General features: G+C 21.6%; 3 protein-coding genes across 5 annotated transcripts; all 3 read left to right on the top strand.

The window, feature by feature from the left end:
* Positions 1-2,749: 2,749 nt before the first annotated feature.
* On the top strand, positions 2,750-7,497 carry LOC127290061 (uncharacterized). Its single transcript, XM_051318445.1, has 2 exons — positions 2,750-2,809; positions 2,882-7,497. Exon 2 carries the CDS (start codon positions 2,948-2,950, stop codon positions 7,376-7,378), a length of 4,431 nt encoding a protein of 1,476 aa, XP_051174402.1. The 5' UTR covers positions 2,750-2,809; positions 2,882-2,947; the 3' UTR covers positions 7,379-7,497.
* A 521-nt stretch (positions 7,498-8,018) lies between these two features.
* LOC127290060 (uncharacterized) lies at positions 8,019-14,647 on the top strand. 2 transcript variants are annotated; one of them, XM_051318444.1, is made up of 3 exons: positions 8,019-8,122; positions 9,746-11,371; positions 11,912-14,647. In XM_051318444.1, the coding sequence occupies exons 2-3, from the start codon at positions 9,823-9,825 to the stop codon at positions 14,452-14,454; spliced, it is 4,092 nt and encodes a 1,363-aa protein (XP_051174401.1). In that variant the 5' UTR covers positions 8,019-8,122; positions 9,746-9,822; the 3' UTR covers positions 14,455-14,647. The 2 variants fall into 2 exon arrangements, with proteins under 2 accessions (XP_051174401.1, XP_051174400.1); XM_051318443.1 differs by having other exon boundaries at positions 9,746-14,647.
* Positions 14,648-15,034: 387 nt separating this feature from the next.
* On the top strand, positions 15,035-21,875 carry LOC127290059 (uncharacterized). Of its 2 annotated transcripts, XM_051318441.1 has the most exons (3): positions 15,035-15,138; positions 17,003-20,814; positions 20,964-21,875. In XM_051318441.1, the coding sequence occupies exons 2-3, from the start codon at positions 17,095-17,097 to the stop codon at positions 20,982-20,984; spliced, it is 3,741 nt and encodes a 1,246-aa protein (XP_051174398.1). In that variant the 5' UTR covers positions 15,035-15,138; positions 17,003-17,094; the 3' UTR covers positions 20,985-21,875. The 2 variants fall into 2 exon arrangements, with proteins under 2 accessions (XP_051174398.1, XP_051174397.1); XM_051318440.1 differs by having other exon boundaries at positions 17,003-21,875.
* The last annotated feature ends 876 nt before the right edge of the window (positions 21,876-22,751 follow it).

Raw genomic sequence — 22,751 nt, 5'->3', positions numbered from 1 at the left:
TTAAAATCAATTGAAATTCAATTATTTTTTTAATTTTTAACTTAAAATCACCTGAAATTTAAATATTTTGAAAATTTCATTTGAAATTCAATTGGTTTGAAAAATTTAAATTCAAAATCAATTGAAATTCAATTATTTAAAAAATTTTCAATTCAAAATCAATTATTTTCAAAATTTTGAATTCATAAACAATTGAAATTAAATTATTATAAACATTTTCAACTGCAAATTAATTGTTTTGAAAATATTCAATTCAAAATCAATTAAAAATCAATTATTTTCAAAATTTTTAATTCAAAATCAACGGAAATTCAATTTTTTTGAACAATTTTAATTGAAATTCAATTATTACGTTAAATTTCAATTCAAAATTAATTGATATTCATTTATTTTGAAAATTCTCAATTCAAAATCAACGGAAATTTAATTATTTTAACAAATTTTATTTAGAAATCAACTATTTTCAAAATTTTCAACATAAAATCAATTGAAATTCATTTATTTTCAAAAATTTTAATCAAAAATAAATTCAAAATCAATTATTTTCAAAATTTTCAATTCAAAATCAACGGAAATTCAATTTTTTTGAAAAATTTTAATTGAAATTCAATTATTACGTTAAATTTCAATTCAAAATTAATTGAAATTCAATTATTTTCAAACTTTTCAATTCAAAATCAACGGAAATTCAATTGTTTTGAAGAATTTCAATTCAAAATCGATTATTTTCAAAACTTTCAACTTAAAATCAATAGAAATTTATTTATTATCAAAATTTTTAACCAAAAATAAATTGAAATTCAATTATTGGCAAAGTTTTCAATTAAAAATCAACGGAAATTTAATTATTTTTAAAAATTTAAATTCAAAATCAACTTTTTTTTTAAATTTTCAACTTAAAATCAATTGAAATTCATTTATTTTCAAAATTTTAATTAAAAATAAATTGAAATTGAATTATTTTCAAAGTTTTTAATTCAAAATCAACGGATATTCAATTATTTTAACAAATTTTAAATCAAAATCAATTCAAATTCAATTATTTTCAAAATTTTTAATTCAAAACCAACGGAAATTCAATTATTTTGAAAAATTTTAATTGTAATTCAATTATTACGTTAAATTTCAATTCAAAATTAATTGAAATTCAATTATTTTAAAACTTTTCAATTCAAAATCAACGGAAATTCAATTATTTTAATAAATTTTAAATCAAAATCAATTGAAATTCAATTATTTTCAAACTTTTCAATTCAAAATCAACGGAAATTCAATTTTTTTGAAAAATTTTAATTGAAATTCAATTATTACGTTAAATTTCAATTCAAAATTAATTGAAATTCAATTATTTTCAAACTTTTCAATTCAAAATCAACGGAAATTCAATTGTTTTGAAGAATTTCAATTCAAAATCGATTATTTTCAAAACTTTCAACTTAAAATCAATAGAAATTTATTTATTTTCAAAATTTTTAACCAAAAATAAATTGAAATTCAATTATTGGCAAAGTTTTCAATTAAAAATCAACGGAAATTTAATTATTTTTAAAAATTTAAATTCAAAATCAACTTTTTTTTTAAATTTTCAACTTAAAATCAATTGAAATTCATTTATTTTCAAAATTTTAATTAAAAATAAATTGAAATTGAATTATTTTCAAAGTTTTTAATTCAAAATCAACGGATATTCAATTATTTTAACAAATTTTAAATCAAAATCAATTCAAATTCAATTATTTTCAAAATTTTTAATTCAAAACCAACGGAAATTCAATTATTTTGAAAAATTTTAATTGTAATTCAATTATTACGTTAAATTTCAATTCAAAATTAATTGAAATTCAATTATTTTAAAACTTTTCAATTCAAAATCAACGGAAATTCAATTATTTTAATAAATTTTAAATCAAAATCAATTGAAATTCAATTATTTTCAAACTTTTCAATTCAAAATCAACGGAAATTCAATTATTTTTAAAAATTTTAATTCAAAATCAATTATTTTCAAAACTTTCAACTTAAAATTTCAATACTTTTAATTAAATATGAATTGAAATTTGATTATAGCGAAGAAATTAAATTCAAAATCAATTGAAATTCAATTATTTTAATAAATTTCAATTCAAAATTCAAATTCACGTGAATTAAATTATTTAGAAAAATTTTAATTCAAATTCACGTGAATTCAATTATTTTTTAAAAAATTGGAATTTAAAACCTTTTAAAATTTAATTATTTCTAAAAATGTCAATTGTAACTTTTCAAAATTTAATAATGTTAAATAATATTTATAATATTAATAATATATTAAAAACTATTGGAATTGAATTATTGTTTATAATTTCTTATAAATTTTTCATATATTACTATAAACAAACTATGGAATTTATTTTTCCTTTACCTATAAAAGAAAATTTTAATTAGTTAAATAATATTTCGTATTCAATATTTAATTTTTTATTTCTAAAATTTTTAGTTCCATTTTCATTTTTGTATTCTAAATAATTTTTACCATATCTATTTTTTTTTATTTTCTTTGTGTTTCAAAAAAATATTTTACTTTTTTTTATCTGTTGTGAATTTTCATATTTTATTATTTGACATAAATTATTATACAATTTTCTCACGAAATATTTATTCAATAAAATTTTGTAAAAACCATTAAATATGAAAAGATAAATTATATTGCAACTTTATGATTACGTTGTTGAAATTTATTATTTTTTAAAATAATATTGTAGTAGAAAATTAACAGTAGTGCTAATCACCTACTTTTCAAAATAATTTTTCGAAAAAAAATTAAAATCAAGTGAGTATTAATTATTGGCCTCTGAAAAGAAAATACAGAGATTGAATATACATTAATTTTATTTTATTACAGATCTAAAAATTCATCGTTAAATGTTAACAAATTTTATAAAAAAAAAGATATAATCCTAAATTAAAAATGGACAATTCAACTGTAATTGAATATCAATTAACAAATTTTCAATTTCTTTCTGTATGTCACTATATTACTGGTTTTGCCTATTTCCTCTACAATGAAAATTTAATAAATTCAGATCAAAATCAAACAGTTTCCGTGTTAAATTCACTCTTTCACTATTTATATAATTCGAAAAATGAATCTGAAGCAAAATTAAAAATTCTTCAAGCAATACTAAAAGGAACCGATTTTTACGGTGGTGGTGAAAATGAAACACTTGACATGAAATACGTTGATGAAACATATCATTACATTATTAGCAAATCTCTATTTTCCCATTATGGAAACATTAATCGATATTTAGCTGGAATAATTAATAAATCAAATAAAATGGAATACTTTGAAATCAAGAAAACAGTTTTTGACGAATTTTCCCAAAATTACAAAACTCGTGATTATTGTTCATCGGGAAATGAAAGTTTTAAACTCACACCATTAGCGACAAGAAAAATTTTCGATGATTTCATTTGGATAATTTTTCCCCTACCGATGAGAGAGAATATGAAAATAATAGATGTTCATTATATATACGCAATGGTTGGTTTAAAATTTATTAGTGCTACTTCGGTAGATGCAAAAAATTTAACATTCGATAATTACACTCTAATAGGACGTGAAATTGATACACAATCATTTGATAACAATACTTTAGGATTAATTTTGGAATTATTTTCAGCGCCAGCTTTATTTTTCTTTGCCTATAAAGAGAGAATGGAATTTCATAATAATAATAATAATCAATTATCCCTAAGCAATGAATTTTGGATTAAAATTTTTGAAAAATTATTCATCTACATAAATAATAAAATGGATAATATGATTCGTGAAATTATTCATGGTACTCTTCTTTATAAATTGGAAAACGAAATTCAAAATTTAAAAAGTCGAACATCTTTAGCTAATACAATATTAAAAATATATTGCCATGATTCTATTTCTGAATATCATGTAGCACTGTATAAAACCCTATATTTATGGACGTCAAAATTGATTCTCTTCTTTCATTGTCAAACAGATGATCTTCCAAATTTAGACGATATTTATGATGAACAATTTACAAACGTTGAAGAAACGTACAATAAAGTTGAAAAGACCGCAATTAAAAATATCCTAATCGATAGTAATTTAATAGAAAAAATAAATGAAAATGTTTTTATCAAATTAGCAAAAACTCCTATATATTCAATGTATTTAATATTCATTCCACCTCCGATTATTTTTCATCAATCTCCAAGACTTATAATGAATAAAAATATACATTTATTATTTGCAATAATAGACAAAGGTGAAGAAGAATTTTATGCTTTTCAACAAAAGGATAATTCATTAACTCTATTGACATGCAAAAAAAATGAACGTGAATTTGCTAAAGCAATTGTTAATGATTCATCGAAAAAAATGGAAATTCCAATATTTGCCAAAACACTCAAACGTCGTGGTGAAAATTATAAAACATTTGTTCAGCGTGTCGCTGATATAAAGACAAAACAATTTATTAAAGATTTAAAAAATCATTATAGAGAAACAACTATTGGGGAAAATATTTTTAGTTTTATAAAACCATTTATTCCATTTTACAGTTGTATTGAAAATATAAGTGATGATAAATTAAATGAAGCTGCATTTAGTTGTTCTCTTGATATATTGAGTCTTATTCCAATTGGTTTATTTGCGGGAAAATATGCAATAATACTGCAATCTAGTTTAATGAGGGGAATTTTTAAAAATACCATAATTATCAATGTTTTATCAAATATGAAAAATATTGGAATATTTACAACTAAATCTTTCATGAAACAAATTTCCCTTATAACATCAAAAACAATATCAAAGGAAATTTTAACTAAGGCAATGCTAAAAGATTTATTAATTGCTACTTTACGATCATTCGATCCTGGATTTGAGGCACTCTATACATTTTTTAAATTCAGTATGAAAGAACTTTGGAAATTATATGAATTTTTAATTTTTAAAATTCGGAAAATTCCCGGAACGGTAAATCTAATTTCCGTGATGGAATCGATTTTAAAAAGATATCAAATTCCCGATCATACGGGACTTGTACCTAAAATTTTAGGTGAGGGAGAAAATTTCAATTTGGTAAAATACTATTATCCAGGTGGTTCTAATTTTTTTGGACCTACTTGTTTAAAGTCATTTGGCAAAACTGCGGAATTACGAAGTATTGAAAATTATGCTCATCAATTACCCGTGGTATCGGTAAAAACAGAAGATAAAATTTTCTATCATCCTTATAATCCCATTAAGGGTGAAATTTTTAACGATAAATTCGAAAATGGTAAATACGATATTCTTCAAAAAATTGGTTATCTCCTGGAGGAATTTTCACCTAGGAATGAAAAAATAATAAGAAATTATAATATCTATCCGGTTACAATTAATTGGGAAAAAAAACTTGAAATGAATTCTGATGAATATGTTAATCTTCAACGTCAAGAAACATCAAGTGCAGTGGTCCAGAATTCTGATCAAATATCCATTGATAATGTGGCAAGTACTTCAAAAGGAATTGTATCAGGACAAATGATTCCTCATTCTGTTAATCCTAATCTTCAAAAAATTTCAAAAACTATTAAAAAAGAAAGTAAAAATTTAGCTCTTGATATTAATGTGGCAAGAACTTCAAAAGAAATTATGTCAAAACAAACTATTTCTCAACTTTCAGGAAATTCAAAAAATATTCTACCAGCAATTTACAATGTTCGTGAAATTACTAAATCATCAATACGTCCAACTAAATTTAAAATTAGTTTACCTAAAGATAAAATTCCACCTAAAACTTCTATAACATCTACAAATTTATTTGATACATACATAAAAATGGAAAAACCCTTTACACCAAAAGATTATCTTTTTGAATTCGGTGATTCTAAATATAAAAATTTAATATCACTACTCAATAAATTCAAAACCGAAGGTTTGTCATCAATACGAAAAAATGGTATTGAATTTAGAAATTTTCGTCTCATTTTAGATAGAATAAATTCAATGCAAATTAATGATGGAACAATTCAAAAATCAATAAAATTATGGCACATTGAAGAAACAAATCCAAAAATATTTCAATATTTAAAACAATTTAAAGAAGAGGAATTCTATTTCAATGATTTGACTCTATTAATTTCCAACGATCCAATTTCATTTGTTGAAAAAACAAAAAATCTTTTTCCAATAGATAAAACAGTGAAATATGAATTAAATTTTGATAATCAATATGGAGTTATTGATATTGGTAATATTCATGAAACATTCCAAGGTAATTATATTCTATATCCAGAAGTAAAATTTAAAGTAACTGATATAAATACAGATATTTCTAATAATTTAATTTTGCAAATGGACAAAATTCCATTGAGAAAATTCGAATGGATTGGAATTAGAAATGCTGATCTTAAATTATTGGTCCCCAGTGTAAATATGGAAATATCAGAAAGAATAAAATTTATCGAATTAGCTGCAGAATTTATATCATCACATGTTCCATTGTGTAAATATATTGAAACGAAAAATGTCTTAAAGAGATATATATTAAAATTTCAACCAAGCAATACACAGGTATTCACTTATGATCAATTGGCAAGGGATATTTATAATAAATTAGAAATTTCCGAAAAATATTCCCATTGGAGAATAAAGAATGGAAAATTTATCGACGATGTTCTATTTGATAGTAAATTATATAAATTTTTCGATTCATCAACTTTAAAAGAAAAAATATTTAAAATTTATGATCCTACTGTAAATCCAAATGTTGTACAAACTTTTAATCATTATCAACAGTTTGATGATATTGAAAAAATTTTACGTTTTGAAGATTTTTATATAATTCATTCGCATTTAATTGGTCAATTAATTTTAAATAAAGATAACAATCGACGATATTTAGCTTCTATTTATAGATTAGCACTTCGACAATGTTCGACGGTATGGATTAAAAATTCAATTACAATTTATCATTTAGAAATGGTTGATACAAAATCCTATGATATTTTAAAAACGTATAGAGAGAAAAAAACATTTACAACAAGTAAAATAATTACATGTAGTGCACAACGTGAAGGGGAAATGTTAAAAATTTCAGATGCATCGAGTAAATCTACAAAAATGCCAGTATTGTTTCAAATTACAATGAGAAATCAAGCTGGTATTGCGGATGTTGGTCGTATTTTTCCATCGATATATGGAATGCATATTGTTCCTGTTAATATGAAATTTGTTGTTGATAAAACTGATGTTCGATTAATTGATGGAAAAAATGTTCTTTTATTTGAAATACACGATTCGGAAATAACCACAGAATTAAGAATGGTTAATATTGTCAGTGAACTTAATGAACTATTTTCAACTTCCACAAAATTTTATGTGAATTAATTGATTTTCTTTTAAAATTCAATAATCTGAATTTTAGAAATAAAAATTTAAGTTAATTCTGTCACTTATGTAATTTATTATATAAAGTTTAATTAAAAACTACATATTACTGAAAATAATTGTCGTATTCATATTTTCTTGATTTCTAAACTAATCTCCTAACCTAATAAATTCAAGAATTTAAAAAATAAAACTGATAATTAAATTCAAATTATTTAATATAACATTTAGATAACTAATTTAATATACTAAATTAATTTAGTAAATTAATTAATTAAATTATTTTCAAAATCTATAATAATAATCATTAATTATTCTTAGAAATTAAATTGTTATTAAAGATTATTATAAAAAAAGTATTACAAATTTATTTTTAAAATAAAATTATTTTAATTATTATATGTATATACTATATAAATGTAAATACTCTTTATTTCGAATAATTCTTACTAATTATATTAAACTTCAGCTATAAATAAATATTAGTTTAATTTGTATTTCAATATACAAAGTGTTGCTAATGCACACGTGTAATAAAAAAACCTTGAAAACAATTGAATATACAAATAAAAATAAATAGAATATTTATTTTATTGATAATTTTGTTTCTTTTTCTATGACAATATTTGGAGACAAGTTGAAAATTATATATATGAGGTAAATTTTAGCCTCAAAATATTCACGACAGTTATGAATTAATAAAATTTTTGGTCTTAAGAAATAAAAAGCAGCAACTGATAAACGGTAAAACATTATATAATATTTCAATTTTAATTAAATAAAAGAATAATTAAAATTATAAAAATTAATATTAATTTTTAATATTAATTGAATTTGCCATGGCAAATTCGGAAAACCGGGTTATATGGGGCAGAAACTATTGATATACTGATAAATTAGAATTAGATAAATTAAATTGTTCAAGAATTAAGTTTCTAATAATTAGTAAATTAATTAATTAATCACGAATTCATTTATTAATTTATTAATTAATTAGAGATTAATTTAATTCAATTCATGTACAAATTAATAAATGTTATCATAATTAACTAAGTAAATTAAAAAATTAATTATTAATTCATTTATTAATTTAGTAATTACTTAATTACTAACTCATTTATTGATTTACTAATTCATTAAAGATTAATTTAACTCAATTCTTGTACAATTTTATTATGTTATTCATAATTAATTATATAAATTAATTAATTAAATACTAAATAATCAATTATTAAATTATTTATTAATTTACTAATTAAACAAAATTAATTTATTGCAATTCTTGTACAGTTTAATTAATCAAAATCATAATTAATTAGATAAATTAATAATTTAATTACTAAGTCATATAGTAAATTAATAATTTAATTACCACTTCATATAGTAAGTTAATAATTTAATTAATAATTCATATAGTAAATTAATAATTTACTTATTAAATAATTACTAATTCATTTATTAATTTACTAATTCACTTTCGAATTTACTAATTAATTAATTACGTTTACATTTTTTAAGTTACTAATTAATTTGAGATTAATTTATTTTAATTCTTGTACAATTTAATTAATTTAATCATAATTATTTAAGTAAATTAATTAATTAATTACTAATTCATTTATTACTTTACTAATTAATTAATTACTAATACGTTTATTAATTTACTAATTAATAAGAGATTAATTTAATTCAATTCTTGTACAATTCAATTAATCTAATTATAATTAACTATATAAATTAATTAATTACAAATTCATTTATTAATTTACTAATTTACTTACGAATTTACTAATTAATTAATAATGAATTCATTTTTTAATTTACTGATTAATTAGAGATTAATTGATTTCAAATATTGTACAATTTAATTAATCTTATCATAATTAATTAATTAAATTAAATAATTAATTACTAATTCATATATTAAATTAATAATGCACTTATTAATTTACTAATTAGTTATAGAGATTGATTTAATACAATTCTTGTAAAATTTAATAAATCTATTCATAATTAATTACTAATTCATTAATTAATTTAGTAATTATTTATAAATTAATTTCACACATTTCTTGCACAGTTTAATTAATCTAATCATAATTTATCAGCATCAGTGGTAATTTTTTAAATCTTATTTCATATATTAGAAACAAAATAAATTTTAAAATAACATTTTAGTAAAGTTAACCAAATTTGTTCCGCATTCGGTTTAATTCGATTTTCCGAATTCACCAAGGTGGTTACTATTAAATTACTAATTTTTAACAAATATTTTTAAATATTCTAATTATTGTTTAGAATTTATTTATTTAAATTCTAATTCCTATAGCTAAATTCATTAAAATAAATTTTTGCATTTATTTCCAGATTCTCTGCACTTTAAGTTTATCAAAAATTCACAGCAACTTAAACTACAAATAAGATTATTTTTCTCTAAATGAAAAATGAACAATTCAACTATAATCGAATATTCATTAACAAATTTTCAATTTCTTTCTGTATGCCACTATATTACTGGTTTTTCATATTTTCTTTATGACAAACAATTAATAAAATTAAATGAACAAAATCAAACTATTACTGTTTTAAATACACTCTTTGAATATTTAAATAATTCAGAAAATGAATTTGAAGTAAAACTGAAAATTCTTCAAAAAATACTAAAAGAAACCGATTTATATGGTGGTGGCGAAAATGAAACACTTGACATAAAATACGTTGATGAAACATATCATTACATTATTAGCAAAACTCTATTTTCCCATTATGGAAACATTAATCGATATTTAGCTGGAATAATTAATAAATCAAATAAAATAGAATATTTTGAACTCAAGAAAACAGTTTTTGAAGAATTTTCCCAAAATTACAAAACTCGTGATTATTGTTCATCGGAAAATGAAAGTTTTAAACTCACACCTTTAGCGACGAGAAAAATTTTCGATGATTTCATTTGGATAATTTTTCCCCTACCGAGTGAGAATATGAAAATAATAGATGTTCATTATATATACGCAATGGTTGGTTTAAAATTTATTAGTGCTACTTTGGAAGATACAGGAAATTTAACTTTTGATAATTATATTCTAATAGGACGTGAAATTGATTCCCAACCAATTGATAAGAAAAATAATGAATTAATTTTTGAATTATTCACAGTTCCAGCTTTATTTTTTTACGCCTACAATGAGAGGGAGGAATTTCGAAAATATAATAAATCTCTGAATAATGAATTTTGGATTAATGCTTATAAAACATTATTTTTGTATATTAATAATTCAATGAAGAGAATAATTGATATGGTAATGAAAGAAAATCTTCATTATCAATTGGATACGGAAATTGAAAAATTAAAAACACGTACCTTCATTGGATACAAAATTCTTAAACGCTATTGTGATTATAATCATTATGGAGAAGTTCCATTAATTTATGTGATCATGTATAAAACCCTTTATTTGTGGTTAATGAAATTAATTCTTCCCGTTCGTTGCAATGATATTCCAAATTTAGAAGATGAATTTAATAAACAATTTGTAAATGTTGAAAAAACATATAATGAAATTGAAATGAATTCAATTGAAAAAGTATTAACGGATAGTAATTTAGTGGAAAAATTAAATGAATACGTTACTATTTGGTTTGCACGAGTTCCTGATTATCCAATGTATAGTATATACGTTCCACCAGCGACACGAGAAATGAACAAGGATATATATTTATTGTTCACAATAGAAAATAACAATAAAGAAGAATTTTATGCCCTTCAACAGAAAGAAAATGCTTTAACTTTAATTACAAGTATTGAAAATGAACAAGAATTTGCTAAAGCAGTTGCTAATGATTCTTCATTAATAATGGAAAAAGCAATATTTTCCATAATTCTTAAATATCGTGGTGAAAATTACAAAGCATTTATTTATAGAATTGCCAAAATAAAGACAAAACAATTTTTAAAAGGATTGAAAAATTATTATAGAGAAGAAACGGCAGGTGAGAATGTTTTAAATGTCATAAAATCACTTATTCCATTTTACAATTGTATTGAAAGTATAAAAGCAAATGACAATTTTGGTATTGGATTTAGTTGCACTTTAGATATATTTAGTTTGATTCCATTTAGTGGATTTACAATGAAATATTTATCTATATTTAAAAATGAATTGACGACTAAAATTTTACATACAATTTTAATGAACAGTATTGTTTCTAAAGTAAAAATAACTGGACGTTTTACATTTCAAACACTGGCTAAAGAAATTTTAATTGTGACAAGCAAAACAATAACCAATAATATTTTGACTAAGGAAATGATTAAAGATTTATTAATCACTTCCCTACTTACAGTGGATCCTGGATTTGAGAATTTGTATAAATTAGGCAAATTTACCATTAATACAATTCGTGATACATATAAATTTTTGCATTCCACTGTTAAAAATAAAAGGATGAAAAATTTAATTTCCCTATTTGAGACAATTTTAAATAAAAAATTTCTTCCTGATCATACAGGACTTGTACCTTTTGTTCTAGGTGAGGGAAATAATTTCCAAATTGTTAGATACATTTATCCGAGTGGTTCTCATTTTTTTGGACCTACTTGTTTAAAATCATTTGGCAAAACTGCGGAATTACGAACTGTTAATGATTATCTCTTTAAATTACCAGTTGTGCCTGTTAAATCAAAAGATAAAATTTTCTATCATCTATATAATCCCAGTACTGGTGAAATTTTTAAAAATAAATACAAAATGAATGAAAATAATATTTTTGAAAAAATTGGTTATCTCCTGGAGGAATTTGGATCTCAATGGAATGAAAAAGTAATAAAAAATTATGATATCTATCCAATTACAGTTAATTGGAATAAATCACCTAAAAAATTTAATTCACAAATCATAAATTCTGGAACAAGACAAGACTATCATAATAGCAATGAACATTCTACAATAAGAAGAAAAAATTCTGATGAGTATGTTAATCTCCAACCTCCAGAAATTTTGAAAAGAAATAATTTAGATGATAATTACATGAATATTGAATATTTAAAAACTCCGAAGGAAAATTCAATTATTCCTAAAAGTTCAATGGACATAAGAGATGAAAATTTGGTTCAACCTGGAATTTTTAAAAAAATTACAGTTGATTCTAAAATACCTCCAGTCTTAAATCCTAATATTCCAAGTACTTCAAGAGGAATTGTAAAAGAATCACCCTATTTCCCTCCATCAACTGTTACAAATAAATTTCCATCAACACAAATAATGTATAAATCCATTAGTTTCAATAATCCCCAAACTTTACAAGAAATTGCAGAACGTCAATTTGTTAATCAAAATCTTATAACAAAAGAAATTGTACCTATTAATTTTCCCAAAATTACAAACAAAATTCAATCAATATCAAAATTTAATTTTCCCCAATCAATTAATATTCACAATCAAGGAATGTTAATAAGACAAACAACAACAGGTGGACAAAATTTAAGAGAAAATTATCTATACGATCCAAATGTTCATAAAACTTTATTGAAAAAAAATGATTATATTAATGAATTAGGAAAACAGGAATATGATAAATTTACATCACAATTAATACAATTTGGAAATGGTGATTTATCACTATTAAAAAATGATTATAAAAATTATCGAAATTTTCTTCTAAAATTAGATAGAATAACATTTATGCAAATTGATGAAATTTTAACAAAGCCAATTAATTTATGGTATACACAAACGGTAAAGAGACAAAATATAATTGTTCTATTAAAATCATTAAAGGGAAAAGATTTTCATTTTAATGATATTACATTATTAACAAAAGTTGGCATCAATCCACGTATTGGTAAACAAAATATTCTAACAAGTGATACAACAATTATATATCAATTAAATATTAACAATCATTATGGACTTATTGATTTAACAAATTTTCATGATATTTTTCAACATCAATTTATTATCTATCCGGAAATTTTATTCATTGTAACTGATATTAAACCTTGTATGGTATTAAAAAATTGTTTAATAATTCAATTAGAAAAAAAACCATTAATTAAAGAAACATGGATTAAAAAAAGAAACAATGAACTTAAATTATTTGCATCTAATGTAAATTTAATAAAATCTGAAAGAATTTTAAATATCGAAGCAGCTGCAGAATTTGTATCAGCAAATGTTCCACTATGTGAAATTACAGAAACTAAAAATATAATGAAACAATATATTTTAAAAATTGAAAAAAGCAAAAGTCAGGTACCAACTTATGATAAAATGGCACAAGATATTTATGATAATTTAAAAATTCCAAAAATTTATGAAAATTTTAAAATAAAAAATGAAATATTTATCAATGATGTGATATTTGAAAAAAATTTACAACAAATTGATTCTCCATTATTTGCATATCAAAGATTAAAAAAAATTTTAGGATCTAATCTTGGTGAGAATGTGCAACAAGTATTTGATATTTATAAAAAATCATCAATAATACGTGATAGTTTAATATTTGAAGATTTTTATATTATTCATTCGCGATTAAGAAAAACATTAATACAAAATTTGGATAATGAACGAAGATTTTTAGCTTCAATTAATAGATTAGCATTGAGACAATGTAATGAGGAATGGATTAAAAATTCAATTACAATTTATCATTCAGAAATGCTTTCTATAGATAGATGCAATGAATTAAGAATATATAAAGAAAAGGATAATTATTCATTTCCTGAAATTGGAACATTTAGTTTTATAAATGAATGGAAAATGAATAGAATTCAAGTTAATATGAAAAATAAATATTCAAAACAGCCAGCATTATTTCAAGTATTTCTTAGGAATCAAGCTGGTATACCAAATGTTGGACGGGTTTTACAAATTCCAGATGGAATGTACATTATTCCTGGTAAAATGAATTTTATAATTGATAATGTCAAAGATGAAATAATAAATGGAATAAAAGTTCTTGTTGTTAAATTACATGATTTAGAAATACCCACAGAACAAAGAATGATTGATATTACCAAGGAGCTTAACAATCTATTTTCAAGTTCTACCAAATTTTACATTACGGATTAGGTTTTAATATTAAATTTTGTGGATTATTAATATTTTTTAAATTTATTTATTGAAATAAAAAAGTTAAAACTATTTATACTATAGGCTTTATATAAATTCATATTATTATTATTATTTATGTTTTTGAATTCTATCATTTATGTGTAGTTTATAATTATAATGTTTAATAAAAAAAAAAATTACAAATTTATAATATTTATCTGTATTTTTAATTAAATCCAAATTAAAAATTTATAATATTATTATAATAATCGATTTTAATTCAAAAATAATAAATTAATTACATTTGAACTAAAATTTTAATAATGTTTAAAAATCATATTCTTGAGCTTTATAACCCTCAATATATATATATATATATATATATATATATATATATATATATATATGTGTGTTAAAAAATTTACACTAGCGAACAACTGAGCATACATACATGAGAAAAATTTGTTAATTTGTATATAATTTCTTTTACAATGTCATATTTAAATTTTTTTTTTGAACTGATAATGCACATAAACTTTTTTTGACGACTTGATATTGTTTTTATAGACCATGAAATAAGTATTTTTTTTTCTATATTTGAAAATCGAAAATAGTTGACCTGTAACGTTCACTGCAAAATTATAGTTCATTTAAAAACGTGAAAATAAAATTACCTTCAAGAAAAAAAAGAAATAACATATGGTAAGAATTATATTTACAAATTTATAATCTAAAAACCCGGACTACTAGAATTAAAAATTTGACATATCACTATACTATCACTGACGGATTACTTTAAGCGAATGTGCGACGAATTCGTCTCACATTTAATTAGAGTTAAATTAATGTAGAAATTTAACTGAATTAAATTAATTAATCAAATTAATTAATTCTACAGGGAGCTGATACAATTAATTTAAATGATACAATTAAATTAAAGAAATTAGTAAGAATTAATTAAATATAATTAAATATATTAATTTAATTAATCCAATTAATTCAATTAATTCAATTAATCCAATTATATCAATTAATTCAACTAATTTGTTAACCTAATTAAATTAATTGTAAGAGCTTCCTGCAGATTTCGTTAGGCGAATATGTGATAAATTTGTCTAACGTACTAATTAATTCCATTAATTAAACAACTTTAATTAATTCAACTTATTTAATTAATTTATTTGTATCAGATTCTTGCGGATTGCGTTAAGCGAATGTGCGACGAATTCGTCTCACATTTAATTAGAGTTAAATTAATGTAGAAATTTAACTAAATTAAATTAATTAATTAAATTAACATAATTAATTAATTTTCAATATTAAATTTACTTTAAATAATAGTAAAACAAATGTAAAACAGATTAACGAAATCTACAGGGAGCTGATACAATTAATTTAAATGATACAATTAAATTAAGGAAATTAGTAAGAATTAATTAAATATAATTAAATATATTAATTTAATTAATTTATTGAATTAAATTAATTAATTTAATTAGTATATTAGACAAATTCATTGTACATTTGCTTAACAAACTTTCAGGGATCTGTTACAATTAAATTAATTGAATTAATTAAATTCATTAAATTAATTAATTTACTTAATTTAATTAATATGTTAGACGAATTTGTTGCACATTCGCTTAATGTAAACTGCAGGGAACTGATATAATTAAATTAATTAAATGTAGTTAAATTAATTAAATATACTTAATTTTTTACATTACTTTCATTTTATATAAATGTGAGACGAATTCGTCGCACATTCACTTGACGCAATCCACAAGAAGCTAATGCAATTAAATTAATTAAATAAGTTAAATTAATTAAAATAGTTACATTAATTAAAGTAGTTAAATTAATTTAATTAATTAGTACGTTAAACGACTTCATTGCATATTTAGTTAACGAAAAAAGCTGATACAATTATATTAATTTAATTAATTTAATGAATTAAATTATTTTAATCAATTAAATTTAATTAAATTTCTACATTAATTTCACTTTAAATAAATGTGAGATGAATTCGTCGCACATTCGCTTAATGCAATCCGCAAGACGCCGATACAATTAAATTAGTTAAATTAATTAAAATAGTTACATTAATTAAAGTAGTTAAATTAATTTAATTAATTATTACGTTAAACAAATTTATCGCACATTCGCTTAATGAAATCTGTAGGAAACTGCTACAATTAAACTAATTTAATTAATTAAATTAACTTAATTAATTTAATTAGTATCTTAGACGAATTCGTCGCACATACGCTTAACGAAATCTACAGGGAGCTGATACAATTTATTTAATTAATGTAGTTAAATTAATTTAACTAATTAAATTAATTTTTTTCCTACTTTAATTTCACTTAAAATAATTTCTTATATTAATTTAACTTTAAATTATTCTGACACCAATTAAATTAATTAAATGAATTTAATTATTCAAATCTATTAAATTAATTAAATTTTTTGAATTAAAATTTTTTAAAAAACTAACAATTTCTAATATCAAAATCAATTGGAATAATTATTAATATATTCAATCATGATCTCATTTATGTTCTAGGTCCTTTATAAACAATTCAATATTGTATTCATTTGTGAAACAGATTGACGACAATACTGACATACAAAAAAAAGGTATAATTTTAACCGAAAATGAATAATTCGACTATAATTGACAATCCTTTAACAAATTTTCAATTTCTCTCTGTATGTCACTATATTACTGGTTTTTCATATTTCCTTTACAACAAACATTTAATAAAATTAAATGAACAAACACAAACAATCACTGTTATCAATGTACTCTTCAATTATATAAGTAATTCGAAAAATGAATCTAATGCAAAACTGGAAATTCTTAAAAAAATATTAAAAGGAACCGATTTATATGGTGGTGGTGAAAATGAAACACTTGATATAAAATATATTTATGAAACGTATCATTACATCATTAATACAGCTTTATTTTTCGAGTATGGAAACATTAATCGATATTTGGCTGGAATAATCAATAAATTAGATAAAATAAATTATTTTGATCTTAAGAAAAAGGTATTTGAAGAATTTTCCCAAAATTACAACACTAGGGATTATTGTTCATTGGGAAATGAAAATTTTAATCTCACACTTTTAGCGAAGAGGAAAATTTTTGATGATTTCATTTGGTCAATTTTTCCCCTACCCAGTGAGAATATGTCAATAATAGATGTTCGTTATATATACGCAATGGTTGGTTTAAAATTTATTAGTACAACTTTGGCAAATAGAGAAAATTTAACATTCGATGATTACACTCTAATTGGACGTGAAATTAATACACAATCTATTGACAACAATACTTATTCATTGATTTTGGAATTATTCTCAGCACCAGCTTTATTTTTCTACGCCTTTATTAACAAGGAGGAATTTCGCAGAAATAGTCAATCATATCTGAAAAATAGATTTTGGATCGATATTTATGAAAAATTAATTAACTATATGAATAATGCTATGAATAACATACTTAGTGGTATTATTCGAAGCACTATTTATTATAAATTAGAAAACGAAATGCAAAATCTAAAAACTCGAACATCCATTGCATATGACATATTGAAAGTGTTTTGCAATTATGATAATTTTGCACAAGTTTCTTCTCTTTATGTTGATACGTATAAGACTCTGTTTCTGTGGATTGTAAATTACATTCGTCCCGAACGTTGCGATAAACTTCCCGATTTAGAACATGTGTATGATAAACAATTTACTAATGTCGAAAAAACATATTTTAAACTTGAACGAATTGCAATTGAAAAAGTTTTAACCGATGGTAATTTAACAGAAAAATTAAATGAAAATGTTACCGTCTGGTTTGCACGAGTTCCTGATTATCCAATGTATCATCCGTTAATTCCTCCTAGTACACGAAAAATAAACAACGATATATATTTACTTTTTGCAATAGTAGAAAACAAAAAAGAGGAATTCTATGCTTTTAAGCAAATGGAAAATGGCTTGAGTTTACTTAGATGTAGTGGAAATGAACAAGAATTCGCTAAGGCAGTTGCTAATAATTCTTATTTAAAAATGGAAAAATCATTATTTTCCATAACTCTTAAACACCTTCGTGAAAATTATAAATTTTTTATTGAAAGAGTTGCCAATATTAAAACAAAACAGTTTGTTAAAAGTTTAAAATCCTATTTTTTTGAAAAAACTGTTGGTGAGAAAATTTTAAATTTCATAAAATCACTTATTCCATTTTACAATTGTATTGATTATATAAGAGATGATAATAAAGCTTTAGCTACATTTAGTTGTTCTCTTGATATGATAACACTTATTCCAATTGTTGGTTTTACGGCAAAATATGCGACAATATTTCAAACAATTTTAATGAGGGAAATTATTCAAAATTCTCTAATTAAAAGTATTATATCAAATGTTAAAAATCTTGTATTTATTTCAACTAAATCTTTATTAAAGGAAATTTTTAAAATCACAAAAAAAATATCCGATGAAATTTTAACAAAGGCAATGTTTATAGATTTAGGTTTAGCATCACTACGTACCGTTGATCCAGGATTTGAGGCTATCTACACATTTTGTACATTCAGTATTACAGAAGTTTGGAAATTATTTCAATATTTAATTAAAAATATAAAAATAACTCCATTAACGAGAAATTTAATTTCCATAATGAAATCAATTTTAAAAAAGAATATTAATATACATCCTGATCATACGGGACTTGTACCTAAAATTCTAGCTAAGGGAGATAATTTCCATATGGTTAAATATTATTATCCAGGTGGTTCTAATTTTTTTGGACCTACTTGTTTAACATCATTTGGCAAAACTGCGGAATTACGAAGTATTGAAGGCTATCCATTTCAATTACCAGTTGTGCCTATTAAATCCAATGATAAAATTTTCTACAAAGAATATAGTCCAAATACGGGAAAAATGCTCAATAATGAATTTGAATTAAATAACAATATTCTTCGAAATATTAAATATTTATTGGAACTAATTGTACCTCAAAATAAAAAAATAGTAAAAAATTATGAAATTTATTACAATACAATTGAATGGAATTCACCGTCTAATAATAAAGATTTTGGTGATTATGTTTTACTTCGACAAGAAAATTCCAGAAATCCAGGAACTTCAATTGGCACAAATAATGTAGCACAAATTGATAATTTTCCAAGTGCTGGTGATTATGTTTTACTTCGACAAGAAAATTCTAGAAATCCAGGAACTTCAATTGATACAAATAATGTAGCACAAATTGATAATTTTCCAAGTGCTGGTGATTATGTTTCACTTCGACAAGAAAATTCCAGAAATCCAGGAATTTCAAATAGTATTGTAAATACAAACAATGTAGCACAAATTGATAATATTCCTAGTACATCAAGAGGATATACAAGACAAAATAATTTCGCTTATGTTAAAATAAATGAAATATTAAAAACTCCCTATAATCCAAATGGTTATCTTCATGAATTCGGAAATAGTGATTATGATAAATTTATTTCCCAACTGAATAAATTCAAAACAGGATTATCATCTTTAAGAAAAAATGGTGAATTAAGAAATTTTAAACTTGCAATTGATAGAGTAAATTCTATGCAAATGACTGATGCAATGGAAAAACCAATAGAATTATATTATACTGAAGTTAAAAAACAACATATAATTAGATATTTAAAAAATTTACAAGGAAAAGAATTTTTTTTTAACGATTTAACATTATTAACGTCCAATAATCCAATAATTGTTAAAAAAACTGAAGAACTCTTTCCAATACATAAAACAGTTAAATATCATTTAAATTTTGATAATCAATATGGAATCATTAATTTGGGTAAAATTCATGAAATGTTTCAAAATAATTATATTGTATTTTCAGAAGTGAAATTTAAAGTAAAATATATAATTGAGGATAAATCAACGAATTCATTAATTTTGAAAATGGATAAAATTCCATTAACAAGAGACAAATGGATTGAAATTAGAAATAATGATTTGAAATTAACAGCATTTAGTAGAAATTTAAAAAAAACGGAAAGATTACAAAATATTGAAGCAGCTGCAGAATTTTTATCATCAAATGTTCCACTATATACATACACTGAATCAAAAAATTTATTGAGGCAATATATTTTAAAAATTAAAACAAGCAATACCGATGTACCTACTTATGAAAAAATGGCATATGATATTTATAATAATTTAAAAATTCCAAATTTTTATAATAATTTTAAAATCAAAAATCAAAAATTTATCGATGATGTTCTATTTGATGTGAAATTACAACAAACAGATGATTTATATTCTGCAAGTGAAAAAATTCATAAAATATTAAGTCCAATTGGTTTAAAGGTGCATACTGTTTTTGATATTTATCAAAAATCATCAATAATTCCTGAGAGTTTAATATTTGAAGATTTTTATATTATTCATTCACGTTTATTAAATAAATTAATTATAAATAAAGATAATAATAAACGATTTTTATTTTCACTTAATAGACTTGCACTTCGTCAATGTAGAGAGGAATGGATTAAAAATCAAATTACTGTTTATCATGCATCTTGGTTATCTGTTCGTAGATATAATATATTGAAAGAAATGCAAGAAAAATTGGATTGTTCATTTCCTCAGATATTAACATTTTCCTTAGATAAAGAATGGGAAATGAAAACATTTCATGTTAATTCAGAAATTATCAGATCAAAAAAGCCAGTATTTTTTGAAGTATTTATTAGAAATCAAGCTGGTATACCAAATGTTGGACGGGTTTTACAAATTCCAGAAGGATTGTATATGATTCCTACAAGAATTAAATTTGTAATTGATAAAATCAGTGAGGAAACAATAAAAGGAATGAAAGTTCTTGTTATTAAAGTGCATGATTGTGAAATGACAAAAGAATTAAGAATGGTTAATGCTGTTAATGAACTTAATGATCTATCCTCGTCCAATACCAAATTTTATAATTAATTTCATAAAATTTTATTATTATTTTTGTTTAAATTTACTTAATTTTATATAATTTAAAAATAAAAATTTTAAATTCATAAAATTTATATATTCTTTTGGCTGCAAAAAAAAACTAAAGTTGAAATATATTTTTTTTATTGCGTCAATACCATTTTCTTTTTTTTTTTTTTATTAACTATCCTATTATTCTTAAGAATGCGATTATATTTGATTAATATTTTAATGATATATGTTTGGAAAATAACATTCACGATTTTTCTTTTAAAAATTCTTTTTCAATATATATATAAAATATTTTTCTTTTTCTATTTCGCAATAAAATATTCAAATTTATTTTTTTGTTGAAAACTTACTACCGTAACTTACTACCGACTATGTAATTTTACGATTATTTTGTTTGAAATTAGAAAATTAATTTACCTTCTGATATAAAAATTAAATAACGGTATAAATAAATACCGCGTTACTTATATGTAGTTTGTTATTATAAAGTTAAATAAAAAGAAAAATTTGTCAATCTAACTGTAAGGAAATGAGTTTTTTTTTCATTTCTATAACCTCTAATAAATAAAATTTCGAAATAATTTCTAAAATTTAATTTCTTTTAGTAAATATTATAATATGTTGTCATATTTCTTTGTTTTGTAATAAAAAGAAAAAAAATTTTATGCAATAATTTTATTACCTCTATTTTTATTGACATTTTTTGTTTTTTTTTTTCATTATCAGTCTATAAATTTTTTAATATTTATTACTTACATTTTCAAATATTTACTACAATAAGACAATGGAAAATAAAGTTTTTCTTAAAAATTTATATTAAATTATTATTAAATTAATTGATTTTAATTCAAAAATAATTAATTAATTACATTTGAACTACATTTTTAATAATGTTTAAAATTAAAATTCTTGAGGTTTATAAGCCAATATAAAAAAAAAATATATATATATATATGTTTAAAAAATGTACACTAGCGAACAACTGAGCAAATACATAAGAAAAATTTGTAAATATATAATTTCTTTTACAATGTCATATTAAAATTTTTTTTTCAACAAATAATACTGAATTGTAGATAAATTGAAATTTAAAAAAAACTTTAATTTGGAAAATAATTTTTTTTCTAACTCAAATATTTTCTAACGCAAATTAAAACGACTTTCATTTTTTTTATTTATATTAAAATTTTTAAACTTTATATTATAATTTTTTTTTTGATTTTTTTCAAATTAAATATCACTATTGATGAATATAGTTAAATTATAAATTAAATTTTCTCTTTGATCTTGAATTTTGAAGTTATGTTTTCCTT

Source organism: Leptopilina boulardi, unplaced genomic scaffold (assembly GCF_019393585.1).
Source record: "Leptopilina boulardi isolate dan_hultmark-lab unplaced genomic scaffold, ZJU_Lbou_2.1 LbouV2_55, whole genome shotgun sequence".
NCBI classification, from domain to species: Eukaryota; Metazoa; Arthropoda; class Insecta; order Hymenoptera; family Figitidae; genus Leptopilina; species Leptopilina boulardi.
Note: the sequence above shows the minus strand (reverse complement) of the source record. Positions and strands in the feature narration are given on the sequence as shown.